This window comes from Peromyscus maniculatus, chromosome 4, assembly GCF_049852395.1.
Source record: "Peromyscus maniculatus bairdii isolate BWxNUB_F1_BW_parent chromosome 4, HU_Pman_BW_mat_3.1, whole genome shotgun sequence".
NCBI lineage: Eukaryota > Metazoa > Chordata > Mammalia > Rodentia > Cricetidae > Peromyscus > Peromyscus maniculatus.
Window position 1 is genome coordinate 43,649,254 of NC_134855.1, and position 25,225 is coordinate 43,674,478.

At 39.4% G+C, this 25,225-nt stretch overlaps 1 protein-coding gene across 3 annotated transcripts in view; it reads left to right on the plus strand.

Annotated features, from left to right (window-relative positions):
• Csrnp3 (cysteine and serine rich nuclear protein 3) overlaps positions 1–25,225 on the plus strand; it is a 193,443-nt gene that overhangs the window by 102,815 nt on the left and 65,403 nt on the right. For all 3 annotated transcript variants that reach the window (XM_015996010.3, XM_015996011.3, XM_006977159.4), the window contains one exon: positions 9,701–9,871. In XM_015996010.3, the coding sequence (XP_015851496.1) occupies positions 9,701–9,871 (171 nt within the window). The remainder of the gene's footprint in view (positions 1–9,700; positions 9,872–25,225) is intronic.

A 25,225-nucleotide genomic window follows, 5' to 3' on the forward strand; every position in this document is an offset into this window, starting at 1 on the left:
GACTAGGCTGGCCTCGAACTCACAGAGATCCGCCTGCCTCTGCCTCCCGAGTGCTGGGATTAAAGGCGTGCGCCACCACCGCCTGGCAAATAGTGTGGTTTTTAAGTCCTTTTCTTTCATACTAATCTGATAATTTTTCTGAAGGAAAACACTATCAGAGCTCTTACGTACCTTTTATCTACACAGGTTAGTCTGTTTTATTATTCAGTCAGAAACGCTCTAAAAACTGAGAGAAATTTTCAAATGTTAAGTAGGAAACTGAGTTAGATTTCAATGCCACTCTAATAATAATTTTGTTTTTCCACATCTGTGTGGTATTTTTTTTCCCTTCTTTTAATGTACTTCGTCTTCACAGTTGTTCAAGACATTAGGCTAAGTACTGTTCTTTAGTCCTAATAGCAAGCATAGAAAATAAATTTTTCATTGACTTCAGTTGCTACTTTTGCTGTTAGAATGGAAAAATTAGCTTACAACAGGGCAGATGAACATTTTTCAACAGTTTTAAAAGCCTCTCATTCTTGATTGGTTTTCTCTGCCCTTGCTAACTAAAAAATCAAACACCCTGAAAGTTGACTTTGGAGAAAGAGTTTGGACGCTTAGGCCATCAACTAAACTAATTTCCCAAAGAACGGGTGGTCACTTCTTAAGGGAAAAGCCATTTAAAACGCATGTTCTGGCTTCCTCTGGGAATGCCAACCTCAATGGCACACAAAGGCAGGTAGCATGGGGAGCCTCTTAGGTGTGTGTCCCAGGCACAGTCATACAGAATTCCTTTGTCGTTCAACAAAACAAGCCAATTCAGCCATTCTTTCTGCACGTGGAGAAGGAAGGGAATGTGAGGAGTTAGACACCAGTTCTCGCTTGGAGGCCACAGCCTTTGTCATTTTAGCCCCAAGCAGTGGAGGTGACTGGATCGGAACCTCCTGCTAGCCCTGCTGTACCCTTTGTTTTGATAGAAGTGGAAATCACAGTTGACAAGTAACACTCTGAAAATTATGCCACTTGTTAATGGTTGACCCAGATATGATAGTACACATACCGAGACAGCACTGGAATATAGATTAGCCCACAGTAACTGGTACATTCAAGCATTGTAACAGTGTCACACCGACTCAGGTCACGTCAGCGCCGAGCAGTCACTTAAACCCAAATTGCTATGGGCTGAGGAATATCCTAAAATTTTCATCAAATTATCTACAGAGATGTCTGAAAACTTGATGCCCTTTATTAAAACTACCTAGTAGGGTTTGAGGGAGGGCTATTGAAAAGGGGTACAAAGTACCCATTTGGTTCATCGTAAATGCTTAGTGAATTCTGACTGGAATTATTAGATGTGTAGTGAGGCAATATAACCACCTTTGAGGAAAGGCAGATGTTTGGGAAAGTATACCCCAACCTAGAACATTCCTATCACCAAGCCACGAATTCATAGATTCATAAACTTATAAACACCTGTCTAGGGGTGGTTGTTTAAGAATGCTGTGGGACAGATGAGAGAATAATGAAGTTGCAAGGAATATTCTGGGAGATATGGCAGGCTCTTTCCATGCATGCCAGAAAAAATGAGGCTGTAGGGCTAGGGCATAGCCCAGCAGTAGAACACTTGCTTAGTACACATGAAGCACTGGGTTTGACCCCCCACTTCTTCCTCCAAAGCAACCCAACTTTGGGGAGCTGCAAAGAGCTTGTTCTACCCATTGGACCACTCACTCATCTGGTGAAGCAAATGGGGACAATGGGTTCTCAAACTTCTTTTGACTCTGTGAGTCAAGGTGTCCAAATGAATCGTTTCTCCAAGTCCTTTCTTCACCAAAGCACAGGGAAAGATAGCTAAGAACCGTAGTACAGCTTCCTAGCCTTGGAGCCTCTGAGTAGATGTTGTGTGTGTTTGTGCTTCTGTGCATTTTTCTTCTGCAGGAAGGGTCCATTGCTTCCATGTCATTCTCTAACTTCAAATCATCAGATGGCAAATGTGTTGAGATCTACTGCACAGACAACTATGGCTCAGGGGGTTCATAAAGAGCTGGGGAACCCCACTGTCCTTGCTCTAACAAAAATATTTATTAGGCAGGAGTGCAGCCAGGGTTCTTGGCTTACACAGACACCTGGGCAAGAGAGGTGTTGGCTGACTTGTGCTGTTCACACTGGCAACCCACCAGCAGCGTTTTTCACATTGGTAGTGCCCCACAGAAACACCTACAGCGTTTTACCTTGTCAAATCTGGGCCAAATCCTGCTCCTCTTGGCAGCAAATAAGCTGCTTTCTTGCCAAGTGTGCTTAGGCAGAAATGGCCCTAGTATCAGGGAAGAAGATGATTTTACTTTCTGAGGAAGGCACAGATATTTTCTCAGTGTATAGAGTGATATGTGTCCAAGACCTTTTCATGCTCTCTTAACTGTCATTGATTGAGTAACCTGGAATGATGGCGCATGGAATAAAACCTAAATGGTGTTTTGGAAGAAGCATTCCCTGTTCCCATACATGGGCTTTCTTTTTCTTTTCTTTTCTTTTCTTTTCTTTTCTTTTCTTTTCTTTTCTTTTCTTTTCTTTTCTTTTCTTTTCTTTTTTTTTTTAAATAAAATCTTATGCATTGTAGTCATCATAACACAGTTTGGAAAAGTAGGAAAGAGCATAGTGCAGACATACTCTGATGTCTAATCCCAGATTGTTGAGAATCCTCAAAAAGTAGCTAATTTGATGTCTCATGGCACAGTCAAGAAATTCAAATTTTCTTCATTTTTTTTCCTATTCCATTATGCAACTGTTTTGCCTTACATTTTTCCTAGCTTACAGACTTTCGTACCTCTGAAAGAAACAAAGACTTAAATATGATGAGAAGAAATATTGCTTAACAGTAGGCACAAAAATAAATAAAACAAGCACAAGTACACATAGCTTCTCCATTGGGTTCAAACAATGCCTTCATCCACAGTGCAGAAGCATCCGTAGAGAAAGTGTTGAAGCCAGGAAATGGTGCAGATGAGAAGGTCTTCACGTGCTTGGTACTTGAGTGATGATGATGTCAGAGAAGGTGACGGCACCTACTTCTTGGTATTGAAAAAGTGCTTTTTGCCTTGTACTGACCTCTGCTCTGCAGACCACTTATGCAAGACGGTGAATGTCCAGTAAATAAAGAAAAGAAAGAAATGAAGAAAAATAATTTTTAAGATCCAAACCAAGAAAATCTTTCAGAACCAAATGAAAGGCTTTGAAAAAGAAGGAAAAAAAAACCCACATTTTTCCAGATAATATGATTTCTGACAAAAAGTAATTTCTTTTTAGAAGGACAACTGGTTAAATAATGATGATTTTATTTGGCAGAAACAGAGGACTTTAGTCATTTTTGATTAATATAATCACATAAGGGAAGAACATCAGAAATTAATTATAGTTTTAAAAATTAGGTGCGAAAAGGATGTAATACAAACTAGCAGTTAAAAAGTTATCCACATATTTAGGAACATTTGGTGAAATAAAGTGATTACTCCAAAGAATAAAAGTAATGTATAATATGAATTTTTTTAACTGAGTTCTCTTTAATGTTCCAGGAAAGCCTTCCCACTGTGAATTGAGTGAGCCACTGTGTATGGGGTCCAGGGGACAGCCTGGCTGCTCTTGTGTCCTGGTAGCTCATTTTCCTTCTTACTCAGTTTGTCCCACCTCCTATCACAAAGGAGCCTCTCTCCAGTGTGTCCATCAGTCAGTGTGTTTGCATTGGCTCCCACCTCATCGCTTTTGCTGGCTGAGGCAACTCGAAGAAACATTCCAATCACCTCCCATCCTGAGTCAAGTTAAAGAACAGACATCTCGGTCTGTAAGACTTCATCCAGACCCTGGTGTTTCTGGACCCCGAGTGAACCAAAGCAAGCACTCTATCGTGATCAAGTTCATTGAACTAGAACTTGACTGTAGGGTCGAAGTATTTTGTATTTGTCGAAAAATTTGTTAAAGGAATGCAAAAAATATTGATTTGTGCTTTGACTAGTCATGACCCCTCCTTCCAAAAAATTGAATGAATAAATAATAAAATAAGCTAAAAAGCCCTCATTTACCCACTGTAACACAGGTAGTCTGCCTGGCTCTGTCAGTGCTGCTGCGTAAGAAAGGAGACAGATTTGTGTTACTAGTCTTTGTAATTAAAGATTACTTTCCCTATTATCAGTGCAGAGATTAACGTACTTCCCCAGATAATCATGAACAAAGGGTCTCTAGATAGCTGCCACTGTTCCTTGTAAAATGTTCCCTATATATTAACCACAACCACATACTTAACGCATCCATGGAATAAGGGCTGGCTAGGTCAAATGAATCTGTTGCTCCTGTTGCACTGCCCCTCCATCCATCAGGCTAGGAGAGAGACCTCTCAGTATTCCAGAAAGCAGCAGCCTTCAACCTGTGGGTTGGGGGTCAGACCACCCTTTCACAGAGGTCCCATATCAGATATCCTGCATATCAGATATTTCCATGTGATTCATAACAGTAGCAAAATGACAGTTATGAAGTAGCAATGAAATAATTTTATGGCTGGGGGTCAGTACAACACGAGGAACTGTATTAAGGAGTCAAAGCATTAGGAAGGTAGAGAACCACTGCTATCTAGAAGCACATGCCAGGCCAGTGTCTTTTTACAGTTCCTTTATTCTTCTGCAGCCATAGGCAAGGCTGCTGTTCACTGACCAACCACCGCTCACCTCTTCACTTGTTCCCATTGTTCAGGAAATTTGTGATTCACTCTAATGAGTTCCTTTTCTTTGTTTACAATGTTTTTTTTTCCAGATGGGTTTTTATCTGGTTTGTGAATGACAGGAGTACAGTATTGCTGTACATGGTTTCATGCCTTAGCTCACGTTTCCTACGTAGATATTTTTGGTTGATTACACATTAACTTTATTTCCTTACCAGCAGCAATTAGGATTGTCAGACTAACATGCAGAATGTTCAGTTAAGTTGAATTTCATATAAACAAGAAGTGTTTAGGCAAAAGTATGTCTGAAATGTCATCCATTTCTTTTCTCTTTTATGAAATTCAAGTAAAACTGGATGTAGTACTTTTTTGTTGTTAAATCTGGCAATTTCAAACTCTAAACTGGCACATTTGCAGATCAGAGAGCCTGGTCCTCATTTGAATGGGGATTATTTGTTTATTGATAAGGTATATTTTCTGGTTTTCCCCTCAGGTCTCCCCAGTCTCTTTCTATGTAAGTCAGAAATATATTAAAGGGAATGCATTTTTTTCTTCATTATTTCAGAATGTGTTTTCATCAACGTGTTCAGAGGTGTCTGAGCAATGCTTACATCTAATACAATGGGAAATAAATAGCTTATGTAACTTAAGAACAGGATGCTAGTAAACATGTTTGTTAGTGTTTTAACGTAAAGCGGTTCTTAATTAGATTTGGCAGCAAAATAAGGGGTTGTTGCCAGATGTGGTGGCATGAGACTTTAACCACAGCACTTGGGAGGCATAAGCAGGTGGCTCTGTGAGTCCCAATGAATTCCAGGTCAACCAGGGCTATAGAGTGAGACCTTGTGTCAAAGATAAGAAGTTGGACATATAGAGAATGGAGGTCTAGGCTAAGAATCTAGTCAACTAAATTTCAGAATAATGTTAATAAGTGAAAATAAATAAGATAAATGAAAAGAAATGTCAGACAGCAGAGGACACTGGCTTTGAAATGGAGTTGACTTCCACAAGCCCCCAGTGAGATTCTCTGGAGTAGTGTCCAACCCTCTCTTGCCAGTTGATCAAGAAATTGTCTTATTAGAGGGCAAAGTCTGTGATCCAGGAGATTCCAAAAATAAATCAGTTTTTTAAATGTTGGATTCAAGCCATGAGTCCTGCAGACAAATTCCTGGATCCTAGTCATGGTGATAGCAAAGCTTAACAAAAATATCAAACACTTTCTACAGCTGCCCCTCCGGTACCGCTGTGGTCTCTCTGTGTTTCAAGTTGTGTGGTTTTTTTTTTGTTTTTTGTTTTTTGTTTTTTTTCATCTCATCTTACATTGGGCGAACCAGTGCAGGATAATTTAAAAGTATCTTTTGTACATGCCTTGCTCATAGTTAGCTTCACAAGTGGGGGCAGGGGCATTTTGATGTCAGTTTCATTTAATTTAATGCTCATTTAATCAAATATTCCAGTTGTTTTGTTATGAGACATGGAACAATGAATTGGGTTAATTCTTGTTTTCCCTTCCTGGAGCTTTCTGTCTAGAAGGGCCAACAAACGTGACACAGTAATGAAGGCTTAGAAGCGACAGAGTTCATTCAGAATCTGAACATGTGTCCATGTGCACCTGTTACATAGAAGAGACACTTCTACACCTTGGAATATCAATAAAGAAAACACGGACCCTGCCCTTCTGTCCGTTATCAGAGGCTACGACAACATGTAACAAATGTAGAGACCCACCAACACCTACTCTACATTTACAAAGTAGGAAATGCTATAGAAAAAGAGGAAAATGTAGTTAAGAGAACAATTATCCAAAATAGCTTAGAGGACAGAGAACTACTAGGTTTAAGGCACTGAAATATCCTTAGAGCTGAGATATCAGCAAAGCAGAGTCCCAAAGTAAATAGCAAGGCTAGTCAAGCTAGAAGGTTGGGTTGTAATGGCATTGGGGGATTTGAACCCGTAAGATGATGTGAAGCCACTTTGGAGTTTTAAACTACAGACTGGTGCGATGACTTTTGTATTTTAAATTTCTCAATCTGTCTGTAACTAGGCAAACGTGTCAAAAGCAAGGAGCAGTGGATGGGAGAGGAGAATGATGGGGGCATTCGTCCTAGTCCAAGTGTGGTGATGGTGCCCGGGACAGGACCGTGATAGCTGAGGAAAGATTGCCACTCTAGCCTTAGCTTTCCACTGCCTTTCATTCAGGATAAGTCAGTGCCTGCCCAACTTTTCTTTGACCTTTCATTCTGTATAAAAGCCGTTTGAAACGTCCACACTTTTCTGTTTTGTTAACTATCCAGTTCTGCGTCATCTTTTAAGGAAGAAGTAGAGAATGTGCTGTTTAGGTGGAGGATGGACATTCATCGTCTTCGCTTGGGTCTGTATCTACGCAGCCACACGTTGCTCTGGGATGGGCCGCCTGGCGGACAATGTACTAACAATATCATCTCCCTAAATCTCTGTATTCTCCCATCTCCTGGTAAGATGAGGGAGGTGACAGAGGAAGTGACTCTATCTCCCTTTACCACTCTATGAAATGTGTTAGAGTTTATGTACCAGAAAGGAGTGGATGCCTGTTCTTCCTATTTCATTATCCTATCTTGACATGCCCATAGAGTGAGCTAAGACAGATGTCTTGCTTCATCGTTGCACAAGCAAGCTGGGCGTCCACCAGTCTCCCAGGTCTCTGTCCTGGGTATGCTGTCCCACCCAGCAGCCTGTTCCCCCGTCCTCTGGGTTTCGTTCAGCCGAAGCCCTTTCAGTTCTCAGGATCTAGATGGAAATTGCATCCCGCAGGTTTTTAACTCCATCACGGCAGCTTTTGTCCAAATGTGAACTAACAAAGAAAGGCAGAAATTTCCATTTTCATCTCATCAGCAGTTCTGGCTTGAAGGATCGGGAGAGGAAGAGGGGAGCACCAGGTGACAACCTGGGAGATGTTTGGGCCTGGCTCCCTGTTGATAGATTTCATCCCTGAGAAATCTATCCTGCTTAAGGAAGTGGGGATTTGAGGGAGGGAAACTAAACAGCAGCGTTTTAACGGTTTCCATTGCAGCATCTTGTTAACAGAAATGTGTGTCTTGACCGTAGGTTTCCTTCTTATATTATTTTGTGTCTTGGAGTCTCTCCCTCATGAATTACTTTGCATCTTGCTTGAAGTGAAATAATTTTAAAATTTATATCCTGTCCTACTTTTATTTCAAGGCTCTACTTAAAATATCCCTTTCTCCTCTCTTGGGTGGCTCAGATATGCATGAACATTTTATGCCTTTCACACCCTTTCAGATGAAGAAAATAATAGGCTAATCTGAATAGTGGTAAAATGAGAGTAGAATCAAGATTTTATCCTCAGGGGAATGGACAACGATGTATTTTCCTGTGGCTATCAGCTATCTCCATAGTTAATTCAATCAGGCAGAGCTGAACATGTAACAAAACTGTGGTGCATAATTTGGGGGTGTTTTGCTACTTCATGGAGCCTCGCAGAGCAGTCAGGCCCTCGCTCTGTGACAGCAGGTAACTTGTTTTTAACTCTTTTTTTTTTTTTTTTAATCTATGACTCCACTCAGTGAGTTAAATATATCAGCTACTCAACACTGGCCTAGAAGGATTGAATTGAAGTTAAGAACAAGGACATGATACATCTAACATTATGTTTGGTTTTAATAAGAGTCACACCAGAAGTGGCCAGAGAATTGACTGGGAATTGAGCACTGAGTCATGTCCAACACATTCACGGAGAGTAAAATCCGAGAAGGAAGGTGCCGGGACACAAACCGAAAATCTGGCATGGGTTCCTCGGTTTGAGAATGTATCGGGCAGACCGTTTGGTGCTTCGCAAAAGTCTCTGATCCCTGGGGCTTTCTTAGTTGGTGGATCTGGCCTGGAAATTGAAAAGATGCTAAGCCTCTCTTTCCCAGGTTACCCCGCGGCTACTGATGCAGGTAGTGCTCTTTGAGAACTCCCGATTCAGACTGCGGCGAGCAGGTTCAGCCCAGGGGATCTGAGCCGGCTGCCTACTCTGTGATCTGCACAGGCGAGGGGTGGTTTTCAGAGATTTCTGTGAGCAGTTCTGAGATCATGTAACTGAGTGTTTTTTTTAAACAGTTTTAAGGGACTCGTTCTCTCTTGATCTACTAGACTGACAGCTGTGCTGTGGCACGGAGAACTTACAAGGGAGTTCAAATGTCTGGAATCCACTTGCAATATTTTGGGCTAAGTTAATTTCTCAAAGGGAGATTGTGCTGAAATATTGGAGCTAAAATATCATTGCATTGAGAAGAAAATTGGTATATTTAGCTGGTTATCAAGGTAAACCAGGAATGAGGGTTAGGTAGGCACCCAGCAAAGAAAGAACTCATTCACACAAAACAAACGACTCCGAAGGAAACATGTCCGCTGGTCAGTCCCTGGTCCCACTCAGTCAGTGCCATCCCTAGCCTTCAAAGCCTCAAGACATTTCCAGAAAGGTAGCAGCACCTTCAAGAACCAGGTAGCATGGGGACAAAGTTCATCTTGTAGCAGCATTAAAATGGAAACCACCTAAAATTCGGAATTGATTTCAGATGCTTCATTATGCTTTGCTAACTAGGTTCCTTGAATTTGAAATTTTCTAAATATAAAAATTTTACATCCTACTTTCAGTGTTTCTTCTAGATGAATTTTGCACAGCACAGTTAATCATTTCAGACTTTGAGGGTGTTGCCATTTGAAAAAAAAAACACAACAACAGAATTTCATGGACTCGAGTGGTTTTTGTCTCATTTTGCCAACTAAAAAGACTAATGGTGCTGCATTAAGCTGAGCTATTTCACCAAGACATTAGAAAACCATCAACATGCTGGACTCCTATTCATTTTCACCCTGTTTTTGTTAACTCGAAACAGAAAAGTAAATCTGTTTTGTGATGCTGTCAAGGGACAGCTACAGCTCAGCCCGCGTGTTTAAAGCCCCATGACCACGTGGCCTACCTACCTAGTCAACAGTCCGATTTCAATGCCTGCGTGCTCCTTCCCGTCCCAGGTACATGTGACAACGCCGCAGCTATGAGTGGAATTCTAAAGAGGAAGTTTGAAGATGTCGACGCCTCCTCACCCTGCTCCTCTGCCCGGGAATCCGAGGATGAAGTCTCCAGCAGTGAAAGCGCTGACAGCGGGGATAGCGTCAATCCATCCACCTCGAACCACTTCACCCGTGAGTACTGGAGCCGCACCAGGAGCCCTCCGCCAGGTTCTGCCCGGGGAGTGTGTGTGGGGGGATCATTGTGCACTCTTGGACATTATTTTTATCTTTATGGCTAGATGTGTATTTTAAAATGTCTATAATTAGTGCAATAGAAAGATCAAGTAAAAGTGAGGTACTTTTGAGATACCTTGGTGGAGTCCATTATTTAAGCAGAGTTGGCCGTGTCTTATTTGGTCCTTTTAGCCCACTTGAGTTGATTAAAAAAAAAAAAAAAAAGAAGAAGAAGAAGAAGAAGTAGGGACTTTTTATTCCTCCAAGTCTTCAAGGAAGCATGTAGTGCACCAGGTACAGATGAGAAATATGGAGTAGGGAGTGAAGTGAAGCGAGGGAAACAATGTGTCTTTCCATCCTGAAATGATCAGGGAGAAAATGAAAGGTTGCATCTGGCATTTGCTAATGGCAAGTGTTGGCAGTGATAAGGAACAGTTGCATCAGCTGCACTCTGAAGCTGGAAAGCCTCCAAGCGCTCCTCAGCGGCCGCCCCTCCCCAGGTATTTATTTCTTCTCTCTTCCCTGTGAGTTACAAAGTCCACCAGGGTGAAAATGAGGATGTAGGCTGTGCCTTCCATTCCTTTCTCTGCCACCCTGGCACGTGAGCCGTGCCTGCCAGGTACAGTAATGAGAGGTTTAAAGAAGGGATGTGAAAATCCTTAAGATCTTGAGACCTACGCACAAGAAACTGATACGGAATAGCTACACAAGCTAGGACTGAAGTTTCCACAGTATCTCGATCGACAGCTGGGCTTTCGTAAAATTATTTTTTGACATCATTTCTCTCTTCCCTTTCTTCCCGCCAATCCTCCCATGAACTCCTCTTTGCTCTCCTTCAAATGCGTGGCCTCTTGTTTTATTAAGCGGGGCTTTTTGATTATTACATTTATTTATTATTGGCTTTGTGTGTGGTGACAGGGAGCAGCGTGTGCACGACGTGGCCAGAGAACAACTTGGGGGAGTTGGTTCTCACCTTCCACCATGTGGGTCCCAGGGATCAAACTCAGGTTCCCATGCTTAGCACTTTGCTCCTTTGCCCACTAAGCCATCTTGCCAGCCTTGTTTGTCTTATTAGCTGATGTTTTATTAATATATGAATCTCATATATTCAAACAATCAAAACATCTTGTTTTGGGGACTATAACAACCTCTTTTAGAAAAAAAAATCACCTAAGTGATTCAAACTTTTAAAAAGAGACAATAAAGAACTCAGTAAACATTGAGCCAGAGGTGTACAGACTATAATCAGCAGTATTCCTTTGAGCAATCTGAAATCAATGGAAAATAAGAAAAGATGACTACAGCTGTTACAGCAGAAAGGTGACAAAATATGAGGACAGTGTGACAGTGATTTGTATCATAACTTAGCACATGATTTGTATATATGGTGTTGTTATGAGGTGAGCTTGTGCTTTGGATTGAAAGGTGTATGCTGACCTGTTGGTGAAATTATAAAGGCCACTCCACGTAGTTAAAAGGGAGGTTTATTTTGTGGGGTAACTTATAAGTGAATGGATAGTTTACAGAGACTGGAAAGGGCATGGCACAGTTAAAAGGGAGGTTTATTTTGTGGGGTAACTTATAAGTGAATGGATAGTGTACAGAGTCTGGGAAGGACGTGGCGCAGTCCGGCGGTGTTCTCTAGAGAACCCTGCTCCATCTACCTCCAGCGTCCTGGGTCCAGGAAGCAAGAGAGCCCGTGCCTCCGGATCTCAGGTCTTCAGTGTATTCTCTTGGCCCCGCCTACGTGACAGTTACCGAAGCCTCAATGGGGGTTGGAACTTCCAGATCAGGGCTGGAATGGCTACCCACTACATTGACCTTTTTGGGTTTATACTAGTGATAAGCACAACATCATCTCTATCAAGCACAGCAAGTGAGGTGAGCCGCATAAAAAGACTCTGTAAAATGTCAATATCGTGGACACGCTGTATCATGGGTTCCGTATTACCTAACCTTTCCTAGAAACCTGGTAACTGTGCTAGTGGCAGAGGCTGAGAGAGTCTAAGGCTTGAGCTTAGCTGTTTGTGCATGTCTCACAGCATAGTTTTTATCTTTCCCATGATCTCCTTCAGCTCCTTCACTATACAGTATTGCAAATGTCACCTTTAAAAATAGTATTGATTGTGAATTACAAAAGATTTAATAAAGATGCATATTATATCCTTGTATACAAAGATATGTAAAATTATATATGCATATGCCCTCTGATTAATTTATTATAACGGAGTTCAAGTTCATAAAGACCTTCAAGTAGGTCTTTAAGAGGTGAAGTGAGCTAGGTGGTGGTGGTGCACAGCTTTAATCCCAGCACTCGGAAAGCAGAGGCAGGAGGATCTCTGAGTTGGAGGCTAGCTTGGTCTACAGAGTGAGTTCCATGACAGCCAAGGCTACACAGAGAAACCCTGTATCAAAAAACAAAATCAAACAAAAAAGAAGTGAAAATTTATATATATATATATATATATATATATATGTATATATATTACATATATAAATATATATGTGTGTAATATATATATATTACATATATAAATATATATGTGTGTAATATATATATATATATATTACATATATTGAGAAATAAGTCAATTATACTAGGGTTTTTTTAAAAAGAAGGCATAGCCCAGTATCAATAGTGTGGCAGAAACCAGAGGCCTTGATTCAGACCAATGATTCATTGTAATGAACACTTACAAGTAAAAAGAAGACCTAATACTGAAGGCCCATTCTACATATCAAATTATCATTCACAGAAATATAGTTGGTTTTCTTTTTCCTTATGATGCTTTACCTAGGAAAGTATAGAAAATTCTGGCCTTGTATATGCAAGAAATTAACATAAATAAAATAAGTGTTATCAAAAGCAAAAAGGGAAGATTTTCATAAACATTCATACAACTACCAATCTTTAAAATGAAGCAATTTAAACTCTCTTCTTTGTGTGGCTTGAAGTGATTTTGGGTCCCCTGGCAATGGGACCAGGACTTATCCTGGGTACATGAACTGGCATTTTAGAGTCCATTCCCTATAGTGTGATGCCTTACTCAGCCTTGATGCAAGGAGGAGGGGCTAGGTTCAGGCCCAACTTGGTATGCCAGCCTGTGTTGACTACCCAAAACAGGCCTTACCCTCTATGAGGAGGGGATAGGGGTGGGGGAGCAGGAGAAGAGGAGGGAGGCAAAACAGGAGTTGGTATGTAAAAGGAAATAAAAAAAAATTAAATAAAAAAATAACAAATTGAAGAAAAATAAAAAAAATAAAATAAAATAAACCCTCTTCTCATGGAATGACAAAGTGCATTCGATATTGATTAAATAAACAATTAAAAAATAATGAAATAATGAATTTGCATCTATAACATATTTGGCAGGATTGCTCTGTGCTTTGAAGGAATAGGAAAAAATTTACATTGGAACACAATTTAACATATTTAATGTTATTAAATTATCAAACATACCTGCTATAAAATATCAAAGTAGAAGAGAAACAGTTTCTATTAGAAATGTATATTTAATAAGGTATAAGATTATTGTCTAGAGTATAAATACACATGTGTGTTTTTTGAGACATATCTAAAGTATCCAAGGCTAGCCTTCAATTTGCTATGTTGCAGAAGAAAATGGCCTTGAACTCCTGCTTTTCTTGCCTTTACTTTCAAGTGACATAATTACAGGCCTGTGTCTCCATGCCCTGTTTATGTCATGTTAGAGATTGAACCCAGAGCTTTGTATACACAGGCAAGCACTCTACAAACTACGACACATTCCCTGCCCTCACAAGAGATGCAAACTAAGGCACGCCTCAGAGATAATCCATAGTAGAAAATATGATCACCTCATACAGTAAAGCATTTAGCAATCATAGTAATAAAAATGTAGATTAAAACAACACTTATATTTTATTAATATGAAATCATGAAGACTATGAAGTTAGTATCCTCCCTCTCATAGGAAATATTAATACTAAATTAATGATATTTATTAATACCATTAATAAATAAAATGCGAGCAGAAGCCACAGTATGCATTGTGCATGTACATGTTGATGTTAATGACTGTGAATTCAGAAAGTACTTTTTCAGTATAAGATCCATTCAAATATTCCTGATTCTGTATTCAGAGGATATATGTGAATGGAGAAACCTCAAAGGCAACAGAAAATTACATAAGTGAAAATGTTGGTGTTTAATTGTTGCAAGAGAAGACAGGTGGGGAAAGATGGTACCATGTTCAAGAGTGGGGAAATGATTTATTACGTGACAGTAACTCATCAATACATGTATTTTCATGATAGTTGTGAAAATTACACAATATGTGAAATGTTTATGCGATAACATGAAGAAAGACAGAACACAGAATCTCTTTTATGCCGATAGGGAAAACCTATGCATGCTCAAAAGCAAAGACTGGTATTATGGCTTAAAAATTGGAAACTATTTGATTTGTTGAAAGATTAGATTGATGGAGCAGTTTTTATATCCACTAATTTTTATTTCTGCCAGTGTTACATTGCATTCTCAAGAGAGATGTTTCAAAGTTGCACTGCAAAAAATGATCAATCAGTGTTTCTCACTTTTTATTGATGTATGCAGAACAGAAGGAAGAAATTGCATGAGGAACTGAGTGTGTGTGTGTATGTGTGTGTGTGCATGCACGCGCACGCGCGCGCATGCCACTTATGTTCAGATGCCTGGGGAGGCTAGAAAAGGTCTCTAATCACCTGAAGCTGGAGTTGAGGGTGGTTGTGATCTACCCTAGGTGGGTGCTGAGAACCATTGGTGAGTTCTTTGGAAGAGCTGCAGATTCTTTTAACTGCTGAGCCATTATTTCAGCTTTATAAATTCTAATTTTTAAAGGCAATGCAGTTATTAATTTGATTATAGTGCCCTTTCCAAATAGTAGCGTGTTTTGCTCCTTGCCTTCATATCATGGTTGGAGGGGGATGGAGGGAAGATGAGCTGTGAGAAGTAATGAAGAATTAAATGATAAAGCTTCTACCCAAAATATAAAAGATAAGAACATTCCAACCAGTGTGAGAACAGTAGGTAAAAATAAAATTTTTGTTTCTTTCTTTGTAAATGTGTTTTGGTGCTGGGTGTAGTGGACACACTTTTCAACCAAATACTTGGGAAACATAGGCAGCTGGATCTTGGTGAACTTTAAGCCAGATTGGGCTATAGAATGAGTTCCAGTCCAGCCAGAGCTATGTAGTGAGACCTTGTCTCAAAGGAAAAACATAAAAGTAATGAAAATTATTTGTTACTCCAGAAATCATTATGTAACATTTTATAGACTGTTTTCTTTACTCTTTCAACTAGATTAGACAAAAATTTATTAGCAATATTTTCTTGATGGGAATCCATGATTATAACCCTTTGGAGATTTACTAATGAACCCTGTTCCCCTAACTTGGTTTTCTACCATCAAAAATGAAGATGGCATCTTGTCTTGAAATAAGGAAGGCATTTTTTAAGACTATTAAGCCTGTGCAGCAATATGAAACAATTTGGATTCGCACTGAGGTTTTGGAAATGTGGTTACCCTTAATTTAAATCTCGGCCATCATAGCTTTACCCTTCCAATTTAGATGAGTGGGTGTGCTCTGTGCTCCGTGGTTCCCAGCACACTGTACACGGCAGCATTTTGTTGTTCTCACCAATATAGAAATTAATGAGCTTGGTTGGTACATGTCAGCGCTGTGCTTGTGCAAAATGTCATACTCGTCTAAGCCTCCTGTGAAGGCATTCAGTGTGCAGCATACCACATTATGATAATAACAGCTTCAAAATGTAAATTAGGAAGAATGTGATGGCTTTTTCCTTGAACTTCTAAATTTTGCTAGGCAACTAGCACACTTACCTATGATCAACCAAGGTCGTATTTTGTACTCTCCTTGGAATAGCAGCAGCAGATTCCATAGGACTGAGGAACGCTTTGTTTCACCAAATCCCTGTGGTTCTTTAGCCAGTCATTCTGTCAAAAGGAGAGCTTCGGGGGGGTGGGGGGGGAAGACAGGGATGATTTTTTCCCCCTGCCCTCTGAAGGTTCTTGGCACTTCGCATAAGCAACGAGAAGCTGTGTGATGAAACATGGTCCCTAAAGGAACACATTATTTCTCCTGCAGCCATGTTCCAACAAATAAATGCATACCATACAGGACACAAAATGTGAAGGAGTCAGGGATGGCTGTTCTAAACTGCCCATAAGAGCTGGTAGTGGCTGTCTTCTACAGTGCTAACATTTTCCAAGGCACAAAAGGCTTCCACATTGTTGAGTTCTTTTAACATACAAAAATTGTTGTGCAATTAAGAGTTATTATAGCCATAACAAAAGTAGAGATTAATCATCACAGATGTGTTTATGCTTTCCCCAAGAGCAGCAACTGCATTTTTCTCCCTCCTTCCCTTCCTCTTTCCTCGGCCCACCTTTTCCTCTGACTCCGCAGTGCAGAAACATGTGAGTCAGAGATTTCCTCCAGCTCTCCTTCTCCCTTGGTCCCCATTTCACAGTAGGGATTAGTATGGAGAGTCAGTAGATTTCAGTGCGAAGACCTCCTGGAAGAACAGCTGGGACATGTCTGCCATTTTATCTTTATTAAGCAGTTCAAATACACTGAAGACTTGGATCCAGCTTCAAAGAATGTAACATATTCTATGTCCCAGGCTCTGTGCTAGCAGCCACATGTGAGTGATGACCCCACACAGTGACTGTGACTGGAGTAAATAGCACAAATACCCCACATTGAGATATTATTTTGAAAGCTCATTTTGAAGAGGTAGCAGTCTATCCCTTGATTTCATGATTTTTTTTTTTAAACAACTGGAGGAGCATTTAGGCTGAAACTTACTGTGGTTGTCTGGAAGCCTGAGCAGAAGATGAGACTCAGTGATACTAAAAGAAAAAAAAAAAAACAAAAAAAAAAACACTTTCTACTATGTGATACTGATTGATCCTAAAAACAAGATTCCAAGCTAGTCCTATATTTAATAGCAAAATACAAGCTGTATAAAGTCACCCCTGAAATGCTACTGTTATATTAACAGATTCCCCCTCTCCTTATTTTGGAAAAATAACTAATTAACATAAGCTTATGAGGACAGACCTGAAGCAAGCTGTAGACCAACTCTGGCATCATCAAGATCACCGCCAGGTCACATGCACATCTGGATATCTGATATCTATCAGAGATAGATCAACTAAATCATTAAAAGTTTGGTTTAATTGTCCTAAATAAAATGGCTAAGGAGTAGGAATAGCGAGATGAGGAAGCGAATATGAACGAACGAGCTGTTCTTTAGAAAATATTAACTTGAGTATTCTGTAAGGCTTATTGATTGATGCAAGGGAGCTGGTATTACATGCCTTCACCTGAGAGGCTGTGGAAATCAATAATGTATTAGAAATAGCTATCCACACTACGTCCTCTGGCAACTTAGATCATATTCAGGCTGAAATGCATGTTCTGTTGTCTTCCAAACTGTAACTATTTAAGTTCTCTGTTTGCTAAGAGGTTCATATGAAATACGTCTCCACCCAGTCTCACCCTGGTCTTCCTTTTTACCATGTACTTGGAATGAACTGACATTCCACCACCATTGAAAGGCCTTGACAATGGCGCTGCCTTTTCTTGCACTTCGTGTTTACTAGCAGGCCGCGATGATGTCTGTAGTGTGCAGTCGTTTGCTGATGGATTGCTGTCTTCTATCATGAACTCTTGACTCCTGTTGCATTCATGACCTCCACTGGCACTCCATTTCACACCCGAGGAGCTCCTCTAGATACCTCTGAAATATAAAATTCCTGTACTCCAAGTTTAGACTGTAGCCCTTTTCTTCAGCTTGCCTGTGCAGAGCTCATTCTCTTGGTTTCCACAGAGCACTGCACTCATCACTTGTCTCTTTCTTTTTCAGTTCTAGTGGTCAAACCCAGGACTTCACATCTTCTAGGATGCAGGGGATACAAGTCAGATGCAGTCCCCTGGTACTTACTAATCCTTCTATACCTTATCACTTGCTCCATTACATCAGTCTGCTATTTCATTATCTTTCATCATATGGCCTTCGTTCCACACTACTTTTTCCTTTGGAACACCTGAAATCTTTCGATACTTTTGAGAAAACTAAGTAAATGACATTTTCCCCAAATCAGTTTCTCACTAGTGCATTGTAACTGTCTTTCTAGGTGTCTAGAATAAATTTTCCTTCTTCAGTCAGACTTTATAACTCTCCCATCTCCTCATCCCCCCACACTCCCCTCATATATCACATCTCTTCTTGCCTCTGCATCATCCTGCAGCCTTCTCTCATATCTGTCTTCAGTTGTGTGTCCTTACATTAGTAAGCAGGGTACTTCCCATGAGTTTGTAAGGAATGGGTGTGTGCCCAGGCAAAGAAGGAACAAGGTCCTTGTGTGACCAGCGGTCAGTAAACACTTTAATGTTTATATAATTAGATGAGTATATGGACAACTGATTGGGAATCAGGTATCTGACATTCACTTCTGCACTAGCAGGAGATAGAAATATAAAAGCCAGTAGGACATAACTTATTTTGCAAAGGAATTCATAGTCCAATGTCACTTTAACATCTTGTCAACACTTAACGTATTCTGGTTTTTTTTTTTTTTTTTTTTTTTACATCATAGCTATTGGTGTAGATGCCTTATCTTTTCTGGATATTTAAAGAACTTTAGTATTTATTGTTTCTGCTATTCTTATTGGGTTCTGATTCAACTCTTGTTAGATACTTGGTAAATAACATTCTATTTTGTGTGACTCATCTTTTTCAGTAAAACTAAATCACGTAAAGAATGATGCCTTTGTGTAGGACCTAATAGTGCCATGGCCATTGGTGAAAATGCATATGAATTCACAAGTTATTAGTAATTTGTGATTTGATGGATGTCATTGCAAAGTATCAAGATCGTGGTTTATCAGTTATCATATTCAAATATGCATGTAGTTTTGGTGAGCTGTGCTTTAAAAAGGATTCCAAGGTAATTATGTATTCCCAGCATGCACCTTCCCGGTTTCGTTTGCTTATATATAGCTTCCCCAAGCAGAACATCACTGCTTAATTGGAGGCTGTGCAGCTGTTTACGCAGCGGCTGTATAACACACTTGAGGGAAGGCAAGTTGCTTTCACCTTCGCCGCCGCCTCAATCCGCTGGGGAAAAGGCATTACAAAGTCAGATCACTAGCATCATATAAATACAGTTAATTTCATTTTCATTCGACTCATTTGAAATTCAGGATGGGGACCAAACATTTAGCTTCGATAAATAGTGACATTAGATTCAGCTTTTTATCTCAGGCTGCTAAGATTCATTTGGGGAAAAAAAAAGAAATATGTTCTTTTTTTTCCTGTTTAGTTTTTTTTCCCACAGTCATATTCTACATTAATGTGTTTCAGATCCATTCACTTATATCTCTTTGTGTTCTGTAACCCAAGTCTACATAATTGTCATCTCCTCTGTGTCCTCCTATACAAATCTCCCAGAGTCTCCCGTCTCCCTCCATTGTGCCAGCCTCAGACCTTCCTTGAGAAACAATCATTTAAACACTGCAGGCTCCATGGCCCTCAATATAATAATTAATATTAATAGCACCTGTGTTCACACCCACACTCTTGTCTTCTCGTCATCCCCAACTCCAGCCACACTGATCTTGAATCACTTCTTTAAACAGAAAATAACTTTGGTTTTTTTTTTGCTCCCTGATCTTTTTAAAAATACATTTTTATTGACTTTTAAAGATTTTTTTTGTGAAATTATTGAAATTAAAATTTTTAATCTATATTTTATTTATTGATTTAAAACATTTATATGGTATTTTATTTCATATTTGAGCTTCAGTGTCAGCCCATCTGAAGGCTATAAATCCCTAGTCCTCATCTTTTGGAAACGTGGTAAAAAGTGATGGGTATCTTGGAAATTCTTTCAAGGAGCCCAGCAAAAAGAGAAAAAAATGAAATGATACTGAAAAACAGAAACATCAATACTGTATGTTTATCATACTGTTCTCTACATTTTGTATCACTTAGCATTCCATCATGCATAAAGTATATATGTGGGTGCATCTTGTTCTAAAATTCCTATAAAAGAATAAGGGTTTTTAAAAAGGCCAAGTACAATTTTTAAAAAGAATAAAAGGGCGGCCTATATGTTCCATAACTGATCTTGACAATTAAAATTCAAAAAATAGTTAAAAATGCTGGGTCAGCCCAAGTTTGTACGTGAAACAAACAGGGAGCTTAAAGACAAACCCGAATTTAAATGACAGCTTCATATGTGACTGCAGAGAGACTGCAGATGAATTGGGAAAGAAGTAACTACAATAATGTGTGATATTTTTAATAAAAAAATAAAATTAGACCCCCACCTTATTTTTATATAGGAAAAGACATTCTCATTGTGGTGAAGAACTAAACGTATAAATTTAAAAACTTTAAGATTTGGAAAAAACATATTGATAGTAAAGTAAAAGGTGAAAAGTATGAAAGAAAATGTTTTATATAAAAGTACACTAAAATACAATTATATAAATAAGTCTACCTTCAAGAAAACAAAGAGATGAGCTGTGTGCTAGAAGGAGATATTTGTAGGTTACCAATTGGTAAATGAATGACCAGAGATCATCTCCCAAAAATAAGGAAAAGCTAATGCTGCAATGATATTTATATAATACACAGAAAAATGCTAACCCAATTTTTAGCAAGTATGTTAGGAAATTTGTAAAATTAAAATTGAACAAAACACTATTTTTCATATATTATGCCATCAGCTTAGCAAAATGTAATGATTGCCAATATTTTGTAGAGGAAGCTGGAGAAATGGGCTGCTAATGACCTGTGTAATTAAAGTATGCGGAGAACCACGGGTTCATAGAGTTAAAACCACACTTCAGAACAGACGATGGTAAACAATGTACATTGAAGAGCAGAAGCTGGGTTAGGTATCCGATTGTGCTTTCTCCCTTTCATTCTTTAAGTACGATGCACTCTCATTTCAAACAAAGTGTCTTGAAGCAAGTAGGACAAGTATTAACATCCCTAAAACAAGGTTATAAGCAAAATTTATTCTGTATAGAGCCTAACTATTTTGTGGGTTTAAAATACAAAGTGTAATCCCATTGTATAGGTAGTTTTAAAGACTTTCGTTATATTCTATAGAGATTTCTTGCATTTCTTGGAGGGGAAGTCCATGGTTTAGCCTGCCACTCTTGGTTTTTCTTTCAGTAACTTTTCCCGTGTTTTCTTCATGGTACAGAGTTTGATATTTTATACTGCATTGACTACTTTTGAGTTCCTGTCTCCTTTGCACTTTTATTGCTATTATCAGAAGGTAGAGGGACCTGTAATCCAATGACAGAATCTTCTAAGCGACACTCATTATTAGTTAAAACTAACGTTCCACATTCAGTGTGTCCCCCCTCTTATCCACAGTGATACTGTCAAATGTTCTCATGAAATCCATCCCAAACATTCTCTGTTTATGTCTTTAACTGTAGAGATCCTAAAGTTGTTACAGTGTTGGACCTTTGCTTTCACAGACATTTGTAAAAGTCTCCTGTGAGCATTGCTACCGTGCTTATGAAATACATGCACACTACCGTATCTACAGTAAGGACATGCAATCTGGTCCCCCCTCATCGCCTTCAATGAGTTAAGACAGAATATTGTTTCCTTGGAGCATTATCTTTAAAAATCAACAGCCTTTTGCCTGATAACCATTCCTTGGCTTTGCTACAGTATTGTTTGCCCCTAGTACGTCAGTTGATCTTGAGTAAATGGTATTCTGCTGTATGTTCATTTAATTTGATACAATTGATAAATCCACAGCTGAGGACTGTAGTTTTAGCTCAGTGGCTAGAGTTACAATTTTAACTTTTTTTTTTTAAGATTCATTTATTTATTTTGTATACAGAAGAGGGCGCCAGATCTCATTACAGATGGTTGTGAGCCACCATGTGGGTGCTGGGAATTGAACTCAGGACCTCTGGAAGAGCAGTCGGTGCTCTTAACCTCTGAGGCATCTCTCCAGCCCTACAATTTTAACTTTATTTTTGTTAAAATTAATTTTGATGATGATTAAATGATTTCACATATTTCTTCATGTATAAGATGAAGTAATAGGGCCGGGTGGTGGTGGCGATGGTGGCGCAAGCCTTTAATCCCAGCACTCAGGAGGCAGAGGCAGGCGGATCTCTGTGAGTTTGAGGCCAGCCTGGTCTACAGAGTGAGATCTAGGAGAGGCACCAAAACTACATAGGGAAACCCTGTCTTGAAAATACCCGCCCCCCCAAAAAAATGAAGGAATAGACTGATCTTGAAGTTAGTATAAAATTCAGCTAATCCCCTTTCCCTCCAACTACAGTACACTCATTATTTCTCATGTCTGAATTATTTGTAGTAAAATATTTGGGGAAAAATTTATGTGTTCAGTATTTATTTTGAGCACCTTTGGTTATTATTTGGCCTATCGAAGCCCTATTGACCATTTTCTTTTGCTTTCAGCTTGTGGACTCTACTGAAAGTAAGAATCATATAAATTATTGTAGTGGATTTTGTCTTGAGCTGTCTTAATTGAACCAACCATGAACTTCAAGTGTAGTGCATTAGGACAGAGCAGAAGAGTTTAATATGAACCTGGACCAAATGCAGGGGAGCTGGTTGGAACAAGGAATTGTAACTGTTAGACCACTGCAAACAATGTTTTGATAACTGAATGGAATATTCACCATATACTCCATGATTTCTAAGAACTATCTTCAAGGCTGCCTTAAATACAGACTTTCACGATGGGACATTATCTGATAACAAAATAATATTGTAATAAAAATTAAAATTCTCTAAAGGAAGTCACAAAAGAATGAAGAACTAGAAGGAATTATTTGGTTTTTTTTTTTTTCTTTAAATACAGCTACCTAACATCATGAAATATCATCTGGAAAACTAAATAGGTATTTGCAGTCTAGATCAGAGGTAGTGTAAGGTCCTGGGTCTGTACCTAACACCAAGTGGGCATGAGCCATGGAAACAGCTGTGTTGTTAATGTGCTAATTGTGGCTTAATATTTCTCAATTAAACTTGTCAATCCAATACATAGGCATTTGGACAGCATATTTTCAGAGTCACAAAGTATTCTCTGTCACATGACTGAAAAGCCTACTATTAATATGACCCACCTGGGATGATCCTGGTATATGATGACTGTTAAAACTCATGCATGTTAAAATATTCAACAGTTCAAAATGCAGTGTCTATATTCATATTGCACAAATTCAAATAAAAGATTATGTACTCAGATGCCAGATTTGTAACACCTATGACTCCTGGTTTGCTTATTTGTAAATACGAGTAAGGACTGATGCCTTCATCATAAACTAAAATGATTAAGGTAAAATGGCTTAAGCTGTACCTATATTCGATAACACCCCAAAAGGTTGCTATGGTGATAACAGCAGTGGTAATGGTGATAATGATTATGCAAAGGATAAACAAGAATTTTGTTAGTAGCTAACATGAAAAACTAACTGAAAAAGGGAGCAAGTATTCAGCCAAGACACATGATTGTTTTTTTCTGCCTGTTTAATCTGGCTTTTTGTGGAGTGGGAGAGAAGCCTGGAAAAGACCTAGATGAGTACCTCAAACACAAATACCCTTGGATACAAACAGATCCTTTTAGAATGAAAGAGTCAAGGGGACAAGATGGAATAAGCCACAGCAGCGACAGAAATATATGCACTTTCCATTTTTGCTGGCTTTAGTCTTTTTAAAAATCATTAATTTGTACCACAATCACAGTAGTAAAAACTAGCATACACTGAGCCTCTAACAGTTGTTCAAGGGGAGGGACTGCATGGACATCTATGTGCATCATCTTAACACTCCTGTGGGACAAATTAAGACAGTTAAGCATCTTCCCAGAATTTCAAAGCCAGTGAGCAATTTGTCTGGCTTTTCATCTTGCATACATCTGACTGGATCCCAGTTTTAATATTCTTACATTGCTTCCTACAATGATAACTAAAAATAGCTATATTACTCATTCTTTTTTTTTTTTTTTTTTTTTTTTGGTTTTTTCGAGACAGGGTTTCTCTGTGTAGCTTTGTGCCTTTCCTGGAACTCACTTGGTAGACCAGGCTGGCCTCGAACTCACAGAGATCCGCCTGCCTCTGCCTCCCGAGTGCTGGGATTAAAGGCGTGCGCCACCACCGCCCGGCTACTCATTCTTATTCTAACATTGCATTTCAAACTTCAGAAACATCTCATGGTGTTTTATACCCAATTCACAAAATATAGTATAGTCTGCTATTAATAAAGCAGCCCACAGATCCCATTCTCAATGAGACATCCAACAAGTATTACACGAACTGCATTCAAATGGAATGTTATGTATTTGCTTACTCGCTGCTTTAACATAAATCTGTTGGTGTCAGACTTCTGAACGTTTGTATTCCAGTGCTTTGTCTCATAGAACTTAGACCTTTGATTTCTTGGATAGGCCTGAAGCTGAAACGCTTTTTTTTTAAAGCAGTATTTTCACCTCCTTAGAGTAAAAGGAATAAAGAAAAAAGAGTTGCAGATACTGTTGTGACTTACTGAGCAGGGAAGACTGGGCGTTGTGAAAGCTCTTAGCTGGCCTTGTCTCCTTGTAAGAAGTGCTTCAGGGATGCTGAAGCAAGGTGTTTTGGCAGCTGCCTCCCTCTTGATTGACTGCATCAGGCTTTAAAAATACCTCGGTGTTCATTAGCATCAGGCACTCTCAGAGCTCTTGTGTAGAGCTTCTTAATGGAAGCCTGTGAGGGCATTAAGAGAGCTCTCCAAGGCGCGGTTTATGGGAGACAGTCCCAGCAAGTGTTTGCTTGGTGTCATTTAGGCTCATTCCCCTGAATTCTCGAAGCATCTGAGTGTCGATAAAGTGTGACTTTTCAGAAGATACCAGGACAGAGAAGTAAGTGTTGGCACAGGTTATTGGTAGACTCCCCTGCCCTCCCCCACCCCCGTAACACTTACCCAGTGTGGTTTGCTAGAAGAAATCGATGCCCAGAAAATCAAAGATGAAAGGAGGAAGAGAGAAGATGATACACTTGATCGGACAGAAAGTGTGTCCTCGAAATAGAAGATTGGGAAAGGATAAGAGACGACAAGAAAAGGGAGGGAGCGTGCTTGGCTCGCACACAGCACACACAGCACAGAGAGAGCAAGTGACACACAAGAGTGGGAATTAGGACTGCCACTGTTATTAGCATCTCTCAGAGCTTCCAGGGTGAGGAGAGAATCTCTTCATTTCAATTCACAATCAGGATGGG